At 36.8% G+C, this 19,440-nt stretch overlaps 1 protein-coding gene across 1 annotated transcript in view; it reads right to left on the minus strand.

Moving 5' to 3' along the window:
• Positions 1–10,789: 10,789 nt before the first annotated feature.
• Positions 10,790–19,440, minus strand: part of LOC132151439 (uncharacterized) — a 51,289-nt gene continuing 42,638 nt past the window's right edge. The window contains exons 6-12 of the mRNA XM_059559539.1: positions 14,842–15,003; positions 13,616–13,767; positions 13,374–13,510; positions 13,170–13,263; positions 12,206–12,374; positions 11,964–12,025; positions 10,790–11,104 (exon numbers count right to left, since the gene is read on the minus strand). Coding sequence (XP_059415522.1) covers positions 10,790–11,104; positions 11,964–12,025; positions 12,206–12,374; positions 13,170–13,263; positions 13,374–13,510; positions 13,616–13,767; positions 14,842–15,003 — 1,091 coding nt within the window. The remainder of the gene's footprint in view (positions 11,105–11,963; positions 12,026–12,205; positions 12,375–13,169; positions 13,264–13,373; positions 13,511–13,615; positions 13,768–14,841; positions 15,004–19,440) is intronic.

The following is a 19,440-nucleotide window of genomic DNA, read 5'->3' on the forward strand; positions in this document are numbered from 1 at the left end:
CTTTATGAGGGAGTCACTGAATTGTTCACTCGACCAGTTCATTCAAAAATACTGATTAATTCAGGAACAAAACAAGTGATCGTATAAAGAAGTGAATAAGAAGTGAATCGCTGAATTGTTTCTTCAGCGAATCGACTGTGTTGCTCCGAGACATACAACTGTTCAGCTGTTGTGTGGATTTGTTTGGAGCTATTTTTGTTAAGTGGAGCAAAGGTAATAAATGCTAAAATAATATATAAATAAATAATAAATAAATAATAATTAAACAAATAATCCTATCAATTGTAATACAGTGATGTTATTTGTGTGCTATTTTAAGTTAAGCTTATCTTGACCAGTACTTTAAAAAAATAACAGAATAGAATTGAACATGCAATTAAGTAAATCATATAGCTGTGTCAACAGCATTAGGCACATTTAATTAATATTATGACATTTAGCAACTCTTGTTAAAATAAAGTGTCTTAGTTAATAAAGAACTAGTATAAAGCTTTAAAGTGAAGTACTGAGTTTGACAGTAAAGCATCTCAGACGAACCCTGGCTGGTCTTCAAGCCATCTAAACCAAATTTCTTAATACTACCGCCGGTCTCTGAAGGAATGGAAGAGAGGAGAGAGGACCTCAATCATTACTTCACCACCTTTTCCATTTCTCACACAATCTGACCCCTGAGATGAATTTTGTTTTCAGTGAGAGAAAGAAAGCCAAATGCCACCTGGGCTGTGACCCTCTCCCGATGCTTATAGGTCACGGCCGACATTCTTTGTTGACATGTCAGCAGCTGAGCTTTGGAAATGGCAGCACAAACAAGGCAGATGATGACATGTCTTCCTCCCCGGACTCTCTGCCCTACGTCTGGATTTTAGGATTCTGTCAGTTTTCCCAACATGTTAATAAAGGCCTGAAATATTGAAACACATTGCAAGCATTGTACATGCTTTACATGTATTCTTTAACTAATTTGCTCATCAAGATTTCCTTCACAATCTTAAATCTTGACATTTAAATAGCTTAAAAAAGTCACATTAAATGACTCCATGTTATTTTAATATTATTTAAATAATATTATAGTATTTATTGAAATTATGAATGAGCTTTTTGTCAGTTTAAGGACATATTTTTTTGCGCTTTTGTCATTTTTTATTACTGTTATATATATTTATATTTGGGTTTAATTTACATTTGTTAAATGTTGAATTAAATAAGTATTTAATTTGTATTTGTTTTAAGTATAAATTTTTCTGTCACATATGTTTTCTCAGAATTAAATAAAAAAAAGACACAAATGAGTTTATTAATAAAATGGAATAATTTAATGGTAAATATTGGTGTTCATCTTGACATCTGTTTGTGATTGTATGAATTGGTGAGCATAATCTTTAGCCATTGCAGAGAGAAACAAGGGGTTTAAGTTTTTTTTTTCTTCAGGAGACAAACCTGAAATAGTAAGATTCCTCGATATTTTATTTATATACACACACACACACACACACACACACACACACACACACACACACACACACACACACACACACACACACACACACTCATATATATATATATATATCTATCTATCTATCTATCTATCTATCTATCTATCTATCTATCTATATACAGTACAGACCAAAAGTTTGGACACACCTTCTCATTCAAAGTTTTTTCTTTATTTTCATGACTATGAAAATTGTAGAGTCACACTGAAGGCATCAAAACTATGAATTAACACATGTGGAATTATATATGGAATTATATACATAACAAAAAAGTGTGAAACAACTGAAAATATGTCATATTGTAGGTTCTTCAAAGTAGCAACCTTTTGCATTGATTACTGCTTTGCACACTCTTGGCATTCTCTTGATGAGCTTCAAGAGGTAGTCACCTGAAATGGTCTTCCAACAGTCTTGAAGGAGTTCCCCGAGAGATGCTTAGCACTTGTTGGCCCTTTTGCCTTCTGTCTGCGGTCCAGCTCACCCCTAAACCATCTCGATTGGGTTCAGGTCCGGTGACTGTGGAGGCCAGGTCATCTGGCGCAGCACCCCATCACTCTCCTTCTTGGTCAAATAGCCCTTGATGCCTTCAGTGTGACTCTACAATTTTCATAGTCATGAAAATAAAGAAAACTCTTTGAATGAGAAGGTGTGTCCAAACTTTTGGTCTGTACTGTATATATATATATATATATATATATATATACTTTTATTATTATTTAGAATTTGATTCGATTTTTATATTTTCTGAATTTTAGTTTAAGTTTTAGAAATTTTGTTCTGTTTTTGTTATTTTATTATATATAGGTAGTAGCTTGAATAAAGCTTTTAAATATTTGTCTATAACTTTTTAAATATTTTATTTCAATTAAATTTATTGTACAGTATATGAAGTAACGACATTTTGGCTTTTGTCATAGTTTTAGTTTTTATTCACTATAATGACACTGTACTAAAAAGCCCTCAGTTGCTCCTCATTTATTTTTATTGCCATCTAGGAGAACCGGTCAAGATATCAAATAGATTTTTTTGGCTCTTTATCACTATAAAATTTTTTCCGGTTCTCTTTTATGCATGAAATGTTGTTCTCGGAAATGTTGTATGAAAACCCAGACATCAGCACCTTACGAACAAGATCTCTTGTCTCATATCAGTGATCTTCATTCCATTTGTAAAATAGAGCACAATATACGATGTGCTAAAACACTTTAAAAGCAGCAAATACCCAGCAGTGCTATTCTGCAGAGTGGATATGTGTCAGTCTGTCTTTCTCTGCCAGTCACATTAAGTGGCACTGACAGTTGTCCTGAGCCGCTCTCGGCTCCATCTCTCTTCAAACCTCTTCTGTTTATCACTCTGCTCAAATGCATATTAATGGCGTATGCCCTATACCTGGCATCTCTAATGCATAGAAATGTGCTTCTTAATTTACAGTCAGTGGAGCGGCCACATCGAAAAGCAAAGTAACCACAGAGGGTTCTCTCTTTCCACCCCTCCCTAGCTCGATGTGCCACTTTATGGACTGCTCTGCAAATTGGTGAGGAAGCGAAGGATGATTCTGGGTAAAGATGAGAAAAGCAGCACTCTGGCCTGATCTGTGTCAGCATAATATGTGTGTCACATGAGTCTTTTAGGAGAGAGACTGCTGTGATACAGTTTGTGGGAACATTCACTTTGATTCACAGATATTGTCAAATCAGGAATATGCCGACACAGTCACAGAAGCCTCCCTTTTCAGCAAATGTGAGAGACGTGACGGGATTGAGTGTCAGTAAAACAGCATGTATTCAATGCGTTCCATTGAGGAAGTGTGTTAGTGCAAGCCAGCGTACTGTCAGTGTTTATCTATCATATATATACTCACATACGCACATGTCTGTGCATTTGATTAATGAGTCTATGGCCCTGAAATTTTCATAAACCTAAATCTTGACATTTTCAGATTAGAGTTAAAGGTCAGTCTATATAAAGAGACTCCGGACTCTGCATGTCACTTTAATGTTGTATTTGCACAAATGTTGCGCTTGACTGATGAAAATGTCTTTGTATTCCAGAAAATATATTTTCTTCCTGTAGTGGAAAATACTGGATCAGTATTATGGCACAACTTCTCAGTAATACACTTTATATGGTTGCTTCATAGTAAAGAGCTGGGGGAAAAAAAGACATCAGTCTAGCAATTTCTGTGAATTCATATACATTTATCTATTTTGCAGAAGCTTTTATCCAAAGTGCAAAAAAAAAAAAAAAAAAGAAAAATAGAGGGTATTTATGTATCTGTGCAAATCAATCAGTCAATCAATCACGCAGTAAAACTGCTAATTTCTGAAATAAATAAAATACATATGCATATTGGTTTATATAACATCTATTTAATCTACACAACAGTATAGTATTTTTATGCTAGAATATTTACAAACATAATACAGAAACTGCAGAAGTGGTTGAAGCCACTTCTGTGTTTTGCATCATTTAACACAGTAATATGTGCAGATTGCCAAAGGCTTGGTGGGATTCTCTGAACTGAGGTTTGAATGTCACAACAGCAAAATTTTGGTGGTGCTATTGTACATCAGTGATTTGCTCATGAGGCTATCCTGGGCTGGGGAATATGCAGTTACACAGAGAAACAGAAAGCTACACACATACACACTAATGAGAGCTGAGGCAGGTGAGTCAGAGGGAACATCCTGGTGACACAATGTGAAATAAATCTGGGCCCTTCAGGTCAGAACAGGGGCTCAGCACAGTGTGGATCAGCTGGAACAGACAAATAAACAGACATGTAAATGCATAAAATTGCCCCAAAATGTATTTGGACACATTAAAGCCACACTTTAAAAATGTCTGAATGACATCACATTAGAGTCTGATTCTTTTCTGTGAACTGTTTCTTTTGGACAGTTTGTTTCGATGAACTGAATCACCAGTTTTGTTTTTTTTCTCAGTTCACTGTACTGCTAGACTAACTGTATCGCTGAATGAATTACAAAAAACTGGCATCACAGGATCATATACTCCTGTATATTGGCTCATTTTGAGTCAGAGTGACTGTCAGGCCTGTCTGAAAGTGAGCTTGGATTGAGTAACTTGTAAATATGTGCTGATTGAGCTGTGAACTGTTTCAGGTGGTTTAGTCTGATTCAGAGAACCTGGTTCACCCGGTTTACTGAAGTGAATCAGTTCAAAAGAGTGATTCACTCACAAAGTATACATCACTACTGTACACAAACAATACATGTGCTGCAAAATTGTTGAATCCCATCTCTAGAATTGATAAAATGGTGTACAGATGATTTTTGTGAAGCTCCAGTGGAGCATTGAATAAAAAGAAAGAACAGAAAAGAATGAGCTTTTATTCCCAGGAATGTTTACACATACAAGGAATTTGTTTTCATGACAGAAGCTTTCACAGTGTAACAGAATGACAGTGACAGAAAAAAATGAAAGAAAGAAAGAAAGAAAGAAAGAAAGAAAGAAAGAAAAACTTGTTATTCTGAAGCATGGCCAATACTGTAAAACTGATATCTAGGAAGAAATTCCAGATGTGGTCTCCTCCTGGCTTTTCCCAGATCTTTAAACAAACTCTACTCAAACACAGATGGTCCTTCCAACATGTGATTAGGATTGTGAAGGATGATGTTATGAACACATGCATATACATCACACCATCACCACAAGTCCTGCTTTAGGTCTTTGGACGAAGCTGGAAGCAGGATCTCCTGGAGAAACCACTAATTGACAGTTTTGAAAAGAAGCCTTGGAGTGTGAGCTGGCCATTGATTGATTGGGCAACATGAGGAGTTGATGGCCGCTCTCCATTGTGTGACTGCTCAATCAGAGGGTATGCCATGACGGGTGCCATCAATATGCATGAAGGTAGACTGTCACAGCTGTGCTGCACTCCCATGTGCTGTGACACTCTCTGCCTCTCATTGTCTATGCATTTTATTGTTCACTTTTGTTTTTCTCCTCACTCACTCATTGTAATTTCCCTCCCTTTCCCACCTCTTTTCCTCCTGTATCTCTACAATGTCTGAGCCAGGGGCCATACTTTGTTACAAAAACTGTAATTACAGAGCTCTAATAAGCAAAATACCATCCTGGAGGTATGTTTTGAACCGCAGTTGCAAAGAGTTGTTTTATTTACCTTAAATTAATCCTAGTTACACTCATGATTCTTTATAAGAACTTGCCTTTCAAACACGAAAGCTGAAAACGATAAGTCTGGCAGATTACACATCACTCAGCCCATTTTCTGTACATTCAGCTCGCATATCCATCTTGATTTTTTTTGCACCAGTTACAAACCCGATTCCAAAAAAGTTGGCACACTGTACAAATTGTGAGTAAAAAAGGAATGGAATAATTGACAAATCTCATAAACTTGTATTTTATTCACAATAGAATATAGATAACATATAAAATGTTGAAAGTGAGACCACATACTGCATCAATTACAGCATCATGGCTGTGTAGAAGAAGGATCCGGGTACTTAAATGGCCAGCCTGCAGTCCAGATCTTTCACCCATAGAAAACATTTGGCTCATTATAAAGAGGAAGATGTGACAAAGAAGACCTAAGACAGTTGAGCAACTAGAAGCCTGTATTAGACAGGAATGGGACAACATTCCTATTCCTAAACTTGAGACGTCTGCAGACTGTTATAAAAAGAAGAGGGGATGCCACACAGTGGTAAACATGGCCTTGTCCCAACTTTTTTGAGATGTGTTGATGCCATGAAATTTAAAATCAACTTATTTTTCCATTAAAATGATAAATTTTCTCAGTTTAAACAATTAATATGTCATCTATGTTGTTTTCTGAATAAAATATTGAAATTTGAAACTTCCACATCATCATTGCATTCTGTTTTTATTCACAATTTGTACAGTGTCCCAACTTTTTTGGAATTGGGTTTGTAGTTAGTCAACAAGGTGGCAACACTGACCGGCAAATTTGTTTACAGTCATAACATCTAAAGAAAAATAACAGACACTTGTGAAACTTACTTGTGCACATTAGCTGAACATCTGTATTCACGCGTTATCAAATGGAGTACATGCTGAATAAAATATAGTAGGCTATGAACAGTACGTGAAAAGAGTAGTTAGTTCAAATGCTTAGTATTCATAAGTAATAATAAGCAGAAATGACTAGGAAGACAAACTAGTTCAGGTATGATTCTGAAGTGCGTATTTGATTGACATGTTGCTATTCCATGAGGCCACGGAGAAAGAATTTGTGAATTTCAGCGAAGCGACACAACTGACACTGTTAGGTCTCATAAAAGTGACATTATGACAAATGTAGTATTCCCGTATTATGTTTAGGCTATACATACAATCATATTATATACAGCATACTTTTTGTGTACACACGCTAACTATTGATTTTTTTTTTACTATTATTATAATTTTTTTTACTGAGGCTGAACTTAAACTTTTAATTTAACCAAAAACAAATGAAAAAATAAATATATAGATAAAATAAAACAAAAAAATATAATTAAATACAAAAAAACAATAATCAATCAATAAAAATGTACAGTATAAAATAAAAACTCAATCGACGTTGTGTGCATGAACAGTCAAAACGCACCATCAGAGAAATTCTGAACGTTACTGTTTCGGTCAATGATTTTGGGCCTCTAAAACTGTTCTGAATGAAACTGCAAATTCATTTCCAGGCTAATATTGTCCATTGCCAAAAATGTATGCAAAACTAGTCAAAAAGTATACTTTGGGCTTTATACGAATATGCATTAAAGGGGTCATATGATGCGATTTTAATTATTCCTATGCGTTTGGAGTGTTATAAGCTCTTGGTGCATAAAGAACATCTGTAAATTTGCAAAGACTAAAGTCTCAAATCCAAAGAGATATTCTTTATAAAAGTTTAGACCTATTCAAACCCTGCTAAAATGTTTCGTTCTAATACGCCTCCACATCTCTACGTCACTATGTGGGAAGATTTGCATAATGCCGCCCAGATGTTCACACAAAGAAAGGCGTACCTTTTATTCCCATTGTAGTTTTGTTGTTGCCACAGCCGCCATGTCCATTAGACACTGTGTGTTTCACTGTGTAAGCGAAACTACTTTGTTTGGCCTTTCAAAAGAGGACAATATTCGCTTCGTCATGCCTGGAGCTGATCCGTGCTGGTTGCTGAGGAAATACATCAACTTTGCACTGTGGATTGCCAGATCGGCTTTAACCGTGGACGAAGTGGAGTTCAGCCCGGGGTCGTCACATGTGGTTGCCGCAAGCCCAGTGGACACTTCTTTGTAGAATCCGCCGGCCGCACCGTTCTCAAGCTGGCCTCCACTCTCTCAAGGCTGCGGTGTGTGACGCTGTTTCGTTGAGAAAGCAAAACTACTTTGTTTGGCCTTCCAAAAGAGGACACAACTACACAGTAAATTTGAAAGTGTTAAATTAACACTCACAGTGTGAAAATTAACACTTTTTCGGGGTTTATATAGGTCCACACTAAATAGAGTTAAACTTACACTTCACATAGGGTTACTTTTTTAACACTTGCATAGAGTAAAAACACTGTAAGCGTTTACCATTAACACCATTAGTGTTTTCCCTCCCCTACATTTACACCAAGTTAGTGTTGAAACTACACATTAACACTTTAAATAGTGTTGTTTTTTTTACACTTCCACGGAGTAAAAACAACACTGTACGTGTTAACACCATTAGGGTTTTCCCCTCACCCTCATTTACACCAAGTTAGTGTTGAAACTACACTAGTTGTGTCAATATCTTACACTTATTTCCACACTAATGTGTTGTTCACACAAACCCTGATTAAGGTAATTAATTGTAATCTGTATTAGACTAAAAACACCTGTGTGCAGTCACGAAAAATAAGTCCACTGTATCAGTTTCAAATTTTATTTTTAACATCACAGATGTAACCATTACACCAACACAAAAGCAGGTACAATAAATTCACCATCATCTGACCCATATAAACATTGCAAATCAAAAGGCCTGTAGAACTTCAAGCTGCTGACTTCTACAAGTTCATCCAACTCACAGTATCTCTGTACTTTAAACGCATGATGATGTTCTGAAAAATGTTCTGTGAAAAGTTTGTTGACAATAAAATACACAGTGCTGTCAATGTAAAGTATCTTTCGAATCTGACTGAAAACAGGAATTTCATCCTCAATTTCATTGCATACAATGAGGTCTTGTCTATATTCGGTCCCATCTATTTTGACCCAGTTCATGGAATACATGTTTGTCTGTATGGGATTCTGTAGCATTCCTGCCAACATTTCACCATTGTCAATATCATTCCAACAGAATGTTTTCATTGGTCTGTTTTCACACAAATTCTTTAGTGTATTCTTAAAAACTTTATGCTTGGCCTCGAACCTCATGCTCCACATGTGCACTAATGGTCCAATTTTGCGAATACAGGATGGATAATGGACCATAAAATGGTGTTTGGGGAGCAAATTTTTGTGTGGATACAACTCTTTAAATAACTCATGGTGTTCAATTATTAAATACTTAAGGTGGACAGTCATACCTTTAGAAATACAAGGGGAAAACACCAGGTTTAGAATGTGAAGCAAGAGCAGGAGCAAATGCCAATTTTTATCACCCAAGGGTACAATATCACCAAACAGTAACGGAATGTTTTTGATGAGACCGAGTGCCTGGATGGAGTTGAGCCCTATGCTATTTCCACTGTGCTCTAGATGAACCTTTGTAGGCCGATTTTTTCTCTCCAAATATCCATAATCAAACGAATATATTCTGGAGAGCAATTCACTCCGTATAACAAATTTTTCTGAAAGATACTCAAACAGTAGTTTCATTTCAAATTGCACAACTCCTTCCAGGAGGTCATGCATCACATCTAGAGAGTAGTTGTGGCACACGTGAAAATACTGCAGACCATTGAGTGTTGAGTTTCTTTTGAGGCCATGTGTTGACTTGAGTTGAGGGTCAGATTCCAACTCACTGCAATGTTGTTCATAAATTGTACAATCACACAAAATAACTCTACAATCATTCTCGTTGTAAACTAACTGGACATCAGCTTTTTCAGTCAAACATAGACGACAAAAGTAATGTCCACTAAACGATTCTGTGAACCCAAGGATTGAGTGCTTCCCCAAGTTGTCTCCAGTTACTTGACATATTGTGTCATAAACTCTACTCGTTGATATAGGCAGTTCTATACCATGTGACTCTAGAATCTTTATGTCACGAATCAGTGGTTCCAAGATGGGGTCAAATCCATATTTCTTCACATCTTGTGCATGAAATAGAGCGATCAAATGAATATTCATCAGTCTTGAATTCAGTATTGGAGGTACATTTCGAAGCACAAAATAAAGAGCACCAACCTTGTGTACCCCACGTTTAGAGCCAAGAGGGTTTGCGGTTTCAAATTCATCGTAGTACATCTGAATTTGTAAAGCATTTGGATGTTTTGAGAATAATGGATGACTCTGGTAGTAACTTCCATCACAAAAGTCCTCAAAATGTGATTTCTGCCTTCCTGCAAATTTACATAAGTGTACATACATCTACATTTCGACACATGTGTATGTCCCAATTTTGGAAACATTAAAATTTATATGTTTCTTTAACTGGGACCTGATCATAACATCCAGTTTTTTTATTTCTCCTAATGTCATATCTCATGCCAAGCACAATTTCAACAGGCTCCACGACACCCCATTTGTCAATGAAATAATTAGTTCTTTTAGTTTCGGTGTTAAACATGGAAAAGGGACTCTCAAAATGAACCAAACTATCTTCGACAGCTGATCTGATGGAGTTATTAAGAGGAATGACAGAAATCACATCTTGACGAGTTTGGTTATGCAGTTCCGTGGTGAGATCCTCAAGGTCTGAAACAACTGATGATACCAAGCTATTGGCTACTCCACTGCACTGTAATTTGGCCACAATTGAGGCACATATATCTGCCGTCTCTCTCCTGGAAAAGGTAACATTTTTCTCAATGAGCGCAACTTGAGGATCACTTTCTCCGACAAACAAAGAACCTGACTGATTATTAACATTTTGAAATGACAGTTCACCAGATGGCAAATAAAAAGCTGGACTGGCATCAACAACATGAAAACTGTTCAAATGCTTTTGAAAACCAGAATATGAGCAAAACTGCCGACTACAGCCACTCTGTGCACATAACAACCTAAATTTTAACGAAGGATAGAAACTGTGTGTGACTCTTAGATGAGCTATCAAAGAGTGGCTGTTTGCATGCAGACTTTTACAGAGGAAACACTTCAACATTTAAACTAATTTAAAAGCTTTGCACGCAGTTCCCTTACTCTTGGAGACTCACTTGAAAGACCAACATCTACGTTGTAAACTGTAGTCTGCAGGAAGGTAAAGAAGTTGACCAGGGATTCCTCGTAGGACAGGTTGAAGACATAGTGAACTTTAAAAAGTTCATCAAAGGCACTCAAGGAGCTGGATCCAGCGCAAGGGATGAGGCGCTTGTCCACAACGACGTAGAAGTGGTCGATCCTGCCCTTAATCCTTCCTGATCCCAGTAGGAATGGCTGGTGGCCCTCCCTCCCACTGAGATGGCCTTCAATACTGGTGCAGGACTGAAAAGAGCACAGACAAAAATTAGAAAAAAAATTCTTTTTTTTTTTTTTTTACAATGTGAAATGATAAATGCATTATAAAAAAACAAAACAAAAACTATAAAACACCTTAACCCAATACGTGCCAAACAAAACAGTTATAGTTAGTTTATATCATGCTTTGTGTATTATATTAAAAGGAAAATGTTATTAAAAGGAATTCAACAAAAAATAAATAAATAAATAATCAAATAACGTGCTGATACACCCCCAGCCAAACCAAACTATGCGACTGACTTACTTCATTAGAACACAAACAAAGAGTTGTACATGGACATCTGAGAGCTGTAGGTCAATATAATGCAAGTGAACATGTGCAATCAGTTAAAAGGAACATTTGAGACATTTTGCCAGTGATTTTCAATCACTGTCCTGTGGACCCTTTGCTCTGCAAGTTGTATGTCTCCCCGATTCAGAACTTCACCTCATTATGTAAGAGCTCCATGTAATAAACTAAAGGGTTAGTTCACCCAAAAATGAAAAAACCTGTAATTTACAGAAAAGGTTGTTAACCACTGGTTATTCCAAACCTTTATACATCTTTGTACTACTGAACACAAGATATTTTGAAGTATTTAAACAGGACGCTTTGGGCAGCCATTAACCATCATAGTATTTTTTTCCCTACTATGTTAGTCAATTGCTGTCCAAAGCAGCCAGGAACAACCTGAGGGTGAGTAAAAGACCAAATTTTCTGTGTCAGGTCAGAGAGACAGAATGTGCAGAGAGTCCCAAAGACCATGATTGAAAGCCATTGCATTTTAGGGTTTAGAACCAAAATCATAATCAAATATTCACAATTCTGCAACAATATTTTTACCTTATGGAAATGCACAAGTCTGTCAACAGCCTCTGTTGGACTGATCTTAGTCTTCTTCCTCCCTGGAGCAGGAGGCAGGAGATGCAACAGCAGCAGGACAGATGACATGTCACTGTCCCAATCTGAATGAGTAGATGTTTATGGTGGGCAATTTAGGATAAAAGAAAAACAAACATTTAGTGCTCACAATAACAAGAATCCAGAGTAAATATGAAATTGACATCTTCACAAATTATGCCAACCATTTTCAGAACCTTGTCCACATGCTGCATTGAGAAGACACCGAATTTCTGCTGTTGATGTAAGAGACTGGGCTTCATTGATGATCTTTTGCTGGAATGCTGTCTCCCACCGCTCAAGAAACTTGTTGGAAGTTTCAGCATTGAAGAGCAGAGCAAAGTCCTGATTAATCTAAAGACAAAACATATTACAAGATTTCTAAGAAATTACTTTAGTCTTTTACCACCAAAAATCGATAGTGTGCACATGTAAAGACTAAAAGATCATGAATGTCCAAATGAGTCAAACATAGAAATTAAAGTATTTACTTGAATTCTTTCAAAATCTTTCACTGGCATGTACTGTACGAGCGAGAGTGATAAATTATGAACGAATGAGTCCAAGTAGCAATAATGTCAAAGAGTAACCTTAGCAACACTTAAAAAAGCAGACATATCTAAAACACTTACAACAATCTTTGAAAAGGAGAATAAATGTTTTATTTACCAATCCTTTTACATCCAAATATCTTGGAAAGACATCAAGGACATCAGCTGATCTTTCAGGATTATGTACCAGTTCTTGTCTATGCTTGAAAGTTCCCTTCATCTTTTGCAAAACTTCGGCTTCATCAGCTGTATGGACAAGGAAAGAAATTGCCTCTCTGCATGCATCTCCTTCAAGTTGTTGCACATCATCGATCCTCCTTCGTCGACTTGGTCCTCCACTTTCAGTCATTTCCAAGTGAACACGTTTTGGGTTCTTCCTCGACAAAGTTTTAAGGCGCCAGGAGATGAACCCGGTTCCCTTTTCCGGATCGTAGAAATGCTCCTGTCAGAAAGCCAATAGAACACCTTGTAAAATTTGAATATTACATAAGTCATAACATTTAAAAGATAAACTGCTATTACATGCCACAAAAAGGAGCATAAAACGTCATGTCCAACTAGATTGTGTTACAAATACATCAATACAAAAGATTCTTACATAGCCCTTTGTTGAAAACGGGTCTCTCAGGCTAGGAAAGAGAGAAATAATTCCCAAGGCATAAGTTTCCCTCTGTTTGCGGTTGGGGATCCTCCTTCAGTGTAAACATATATATATATAGATATAATGTTAAACTTAACCTTGTTTTCTACACCAAATGACACAGCTGTGTGTATTTCTTGCATCTGTGCATTGTAGTCTTACCCGTGAATTTCTGTCATGTGACTGACAACAATATTAACAAGCTGACGTCTGGTGCTGTGCTTTAAAGTTTTAGTTTTCTGGTATTCTTCAAGCACTTCCTCACCACCAGATTTTTTTTCCAGTGCATCTTGGACAATCTGATTAAACATACCACAATACAGATGAACACTTGGAAGACTACTAAAGGGTGAAAGTATTATTATATCGATAAGTTAACCATAAGGAAAAACATGCATACATACCCCTTTTGCCTTTTCAGAGTCTATGTTAAAACTGTTGCTGGCCATTGTGGCTTGAATATGCACTGCTCTCTCTGTCTCTTCATGGTCAGTTGAAGAGAGTGAAAGAGTATCCGTGCATGTGCTGGGGGTTGACGATCTTGTGGGTGAAAACTCTTGAAAGAGAAAGGCAAAACAATTTTCATGTTTTTTCTAAAGGCATTAAACCAAACAGGGCTTTGTCTAAATGTTCTTTACTTTTGCAGCAATAATTTTGTATCAGAAATCCAATCAAAGGGTTACTTCAGCAAAATAACATTTGTCATTAATTACTCCGCCTCATGTCATTCCAAACCAGTTAGAACTTCATTTATCTTAAAGATATTTTTGATGAAACCACTGTGGTCACATGGACTATGTTAATGATATCTTTACTAACTTTCTGGGCCTTGACAGTTGCAATTATTTGCAGTCTATGGAGTAGAGCTTAGATCGGGCCCAACAAATCAAGCCCGACCCTACCCGAGCCCAAGCACGTTGTGTCTGGGCCCGGCCCGACACGTTCACTGTAATTATGAGCCCGAGCCCGATTTAAACCCGACCATTTTTAATATGTGGGCCGTTATAACCAGGGGCGGCGCCAGATTTTTTTTTTTTTTTTTTTTACCGCAGGTGCTGCTGTGCTAGATCATTTATGCTACGGGGAAGCTGCGCAGTTATATATAGTTATATATATATATATATATATATATATATATATATATGCGTGCCGCATTTAATGCACGAGTCAAAGCCAAAACATATGTTGTCACTCCCCACGACTAGTTTAAAATGTTTCCATACCTCCGATTTTCCTCCAAACTTGCTCAAAGTTAATTCTCCTGTTTTCATTTTTTTCTTTGCTTCTTCAAGCTCCATGTTGCACTTATTCTACTGAATAGTACAGCACGCACAGCAGGTGTGATGAATCACGCATGCGAGACTGCGAGTGGACGAGACGCTGCGCATGACACGTGGCGTGCTTTATCAAGGGCCCGACCCGACCCAGCACCGTTAACCACCTGATCCTTTTTTCCACCTTTTCATGATTGGATATTAACCCAAACAAATGTGATAATATTCAAAAAACTGCTAAAGACTCCTGCAGCATCTGCTAAAGGTAAATGTGTTTATCTGACCTAAATGCATTTTATCCCCAGGATAATTACACTGGAGTACTAGAAAGACTATATAAAGTGTTATATACTTACCTTCACACAAACCAGCAGAAATATTTTCTTCCAGACATATTACTGTTAGGCATAAATGTGGACTGCCTTCAATCAATTCATGGAAGATGTCCTCTTCCACAGCTGTGTCTGTATCAAAGACCTCAAGAGCTGCAGTTCTTTCCAAAGCGAATTTGCTCTTAACTGAAAGGTAATTTTAACAATAGCATTAAAAATAAAAAGTATATATATATATATATATATATATAGACACACACACACTAACTTTATAATAATTTCTCATTAGTTAACAGCATTTAATAAACTTAATGTTAATCTCAACATTTCCTAATACATAACGAATATCAAAAGTTTTATCTGTTAACATGAATGCACCATTAACTAAAATGAACAGTTCTACTTATTAAACCTAAATTTAGTAGCTAATTGTTAGTTTGCAAATTAATGATTGTTAACAAATGAGACCTTATCGTGGTGTTAACATACACAAACCCTGTGGGATTATACCTCAAGCATAGTTCTACGACTAAGTACATTTCTAAGTAGTAGCAAAAGATTCTTAGCTTACCTTCAGTGAGAAAGTTTTGGAACGTACTATCGCTGTTCAGTTTTACAAATTTCTTCACAACTTGATATTGAACTTTAACCAACATGACGAAAAACTGTTGGTAAAGAAAAATGCAAATGACTATTAATAAGAAAATCCAGCGAGCCGCTGTTGTAAGAGGATCCATCTGTCACAACAGTTTACGTTACATTAAAGTGAAATTGCAGCAAGTTGATTCGTATCTGCTATTGCAGATAAAGCGTCAATCACGTGTCTCAAATGAGCGAATTGGTTCACAATCAATCATATGCTGGCAGAAAATACAAGTTCAGCAAAACGCTTCTAGCTTGATTATCTGATAATTTATATCCGCTTCCTTTTACTTTGAAGATGAGAGTAACAGCGATATACTGTAAATTCCTCGGGCTATCCGAGGCTGTCCGTTCAAGGTCGTAAAAAAAAAAAAAAGAAAAAAAGCGCGCGTTACTTATTGCTGCTCACTTCAACAGTCAGACATTATTTGTCGAACAATGCACAGTTATACTAAAATATTGGAGACAAAAATGCATTAAAATGTCTTATTTTGGCAACACAAATAACGTGAACCCAAAGAAGGGGAATATGGATGCTGCGCTATTTGCGTTAATTAATAGCTAACAGTAACCGTTAAGTTACACAAACCACAGAAATTACCTATCTACCCCAGATTCTAAAATATAAGAAAACGTACGTTTAAAATTGCTCACTTGCACAAACAATGCCATTCTTACCTCAATTTGCTAGCTAAAAAGTGGTACAACTAAATCGCCTTGAGATCCTGTCAGTGGTCTGTCGCGTTATGTTATCTGAAAATAAATTATGTTAGCACTCTGGCAATGTTGAGAAACGTATTCAAATTATTTTGAACGGTGAGAAACGTAAACAAAACATGATGAAAATTTAAGAGGTTATTAAATATTATACCTGTTTGAACACTGTACTCTCCTCGTGGTCTTCCGCCATTAATCAAAAAGGAAATGATCTCCAAGGACCGGAAATTGAATCAACTCATCACCAGTGTCAATTATGTCAACTCGCTGTTATTACACTGACTCCGACCACTGATTAACACTGCAAGTGTTAATGCCATTCAAATCAACACCAGAATCAACACTTTTTAACTCTGATAAATTAACACCATAAAAACAACACTAAACAACACTGGATATTTTGCTGTGTAGAAATCATGTTTACATCACGTTTATAATGGGTTTTTAATTTATGTCTCATCACTCCGGCAGGACAACGCATCACAGTATGTTAAGGGGCATAACATTTCCATCACATGCTTGAGGTATTCGGCCAATCATAGCTGGCCAATCAGAGCACAGCTAGCTTTTTTAGACCGACGAGCCTACGCGTTTCAGAAGGTGGGGCATAGAGGTGAGACAATAATGTACAGTATGTGGAAAATAATGTGTTTTTTGAACCTTAAACCGCATACACACATTTCATTACACCAAATACCCCAAACAATGTTCTTATAAGCAGCATCATATGACCCCTTTAATGTCATGGCACAATTAGAGTTGTATTCTGATGCAGAAGTAAGTGCAGAAACTTACGGTTCAATGTACGTTTGTGTGTTTGTCTGCCACTACTCTCTGGTACCTTGTTGTTGTCTGTTGTGTCTGCTGTATCTTCTGTGGGACTTCCTTTTGCTTGACTACTTGGATGTTGTTGGATTATACCGGTGCATTGGCTGTTGTCTATTTTTTCTTTTCATTGTTTTAAAGAACAGGCCTTTTATCCCACAGGACTTGTTCACTCGTTTGTGCATCGGCACAAACAGGATGTATATTTATACTGCCTCAGATCTGTTAAGCCTGAATTTAGCCTCTCGTCTGTCTGTAGAAACTTACAAAATTTGTCACTTTCTAGGAATTGCACATCATCCCCAATATATCAATCAGGGGTCTCACACCCATTTTGCCTGTTGACGCCTTTACAACCTTTAAAGTGCAGCTAATGAAGATCGATCAAATTTGTCCCATACTTTGTGCACTCATCCATAGACCGCCTAAATATAATAAGGACTTCATTGGTGAATTCTCAGAGTTTTGTGAACATTGGTACCTCATTGTGATAGATTGTTAATTCTTGGAGATTTCAATATTCATATTTGCTGTAAAACACAACCTTTAGGCACTAAATTTTTGTAGATGGTGGATTCCTAATTTGACACAGGTCCTACTCATATAAAAGGTCATATGCTTGATCTGGTGTTAACTTCCAGTTATCATGTGAGCAATCTTGAGGTGTTTGAATATGGATGTTCTGATCATAGTTTTGTTTTATTTAAATGTCTACTGCCACATCTCTCCTCCTCCAGAGAGTCTGGATTTTACTCGTGTTATTACTTCTTCTACAATTATGCAATTTAAAGAGATTTACGATCGACATATTTCTCTCAAAATACAGAGGTTAACTAGCACTATGGATTCCTCCGGATATAGTTTCTTCATTGAAACCTACAAATTCTCCTATGGATATCATTCCATCACGTTTTCTTAAATATATTTTTAATTTGGTTGCCCCAATCATACTGGCCATTATTAACAGTTCTCTGACCAGCGGAGTGGCTCCCAGAAGTTTCAAATGTGCTGTGGTGTAGCCTCTCCTCAGAAAAAGAAATAAACAAATTTGGCCATTTCTATCAAACATTCTGGAAAAAGGTCATTTATTTACAGCTTTCTTATCTGACTGATTTTAACATTCTTGATAAATTTCAATCAGGATTTAGGGCTTTTCATAGTACCGAGACTGCTTTGCTAAAAGTAACAAATAATATCCTGTGCTGCTTGGATTCCGGAGATGGGCTCATCTTAGTTCTTTTAGAACTAAGAAGTGCAGCATTTGACACAATAGATCACTCCATTTTATTAAATCGTCCACAGTGGTCGGCATTCTAGGGGTTGCATTAAGTTGGTTCTCCTCATATCTTAAAGGTCGTACATTCTCATATGGGTAAGCATAATTCATCTTCAACATTGATCACATGTGGTGTCCCACAAGATCCTGTTTTGAGTCCTCTGCTTTTGTCTTTATACATGCTTCCTCTTGGCTCTATTTTTAAGAAATATGATGTCTCTTATCGTTATTCTGACGATACACAATTTTATCTTCCTGTCAAGTCTAGCAATGGAAACTCTATCAAAAACCTTATCTCCTGTCTGGAGTAAGTTAAAAAGGTGGTTGTCAGAAAACCTCCTAAAGTTAAATGAAGACAAAACTGAGGCCATTGCTTTTGGATCTTCATTGTGTGTTGCAAATCATTGCTGTTGGGCGGAAACCTCCTATGTACAAATTTTGCACATTTCATATTTTTTTCACAAATCGATGCTATTGGTCAGTGCCCACGTTGGTATGTTAATTTTACAAATTATTAACCAATCTAAAGTCTTAAAATAGCTTGAGAGCAAATCTCGTAAAATCCATTGGAGACTTCAACTCTCTGAGAAGTCTCGTAACTCCACCTCTTCTTCACTTTGCAGGAGCTTCGCGGCATATGTCTCCTCAAGATTGAGAGTCGCAATGAATCCTTGTCTAGCAGCAAGTCCTCTGAATTAAATGTTTATTCAAACAATGGTTATTCATGATTCAGTTATATGAATTATATAATAACAGTTTATATATAATATATATTACAGTTTATCTCGAAGTAATTGCAGTGCTGAGGTGTCATGTATCATTTCTGAGGATGCTAGATTTTTCTTTCTGCTACGTCTAGCATTGGACGGTAGCTATCTTGTTGACTGAAATCTTCCATGGTTTTGTTTCTGACGAGGATAATGAATTTAATGCACAAAAAATATATTGACACCCGCTTCTGGCGCTCATCTGAGGATCTGAACTTTGCGAAAGACAATCCAATGCAATGCAGACTAAACTCTGTGCATTGCAGATAAAACAGGATTGTAGCTTATAATATCAAGTCATGCCATCATTTTCAACAAGTAGCTGCCTTTGCCATCATGTTCATGACTTTTTAAGCAAGCTAGCTGCCTTCTTGCCTCATTATCATACGTAATCAT

The sequence above is a fragment of the Carassius carassius genome, chromosome 10 (genome assembly GCF_963082965.1).
Source record: "Carassius carassius chromosome 10, fCarCar2.1, whole genome shotgun sequence".
NCBI classification, from domain to species: domain Eukaryota; kingdom Metazoa; phylum Chordata; class Actinopteri; order Cypriniformes; family Cyprinidae; genus Carassius; species Carassius carassius.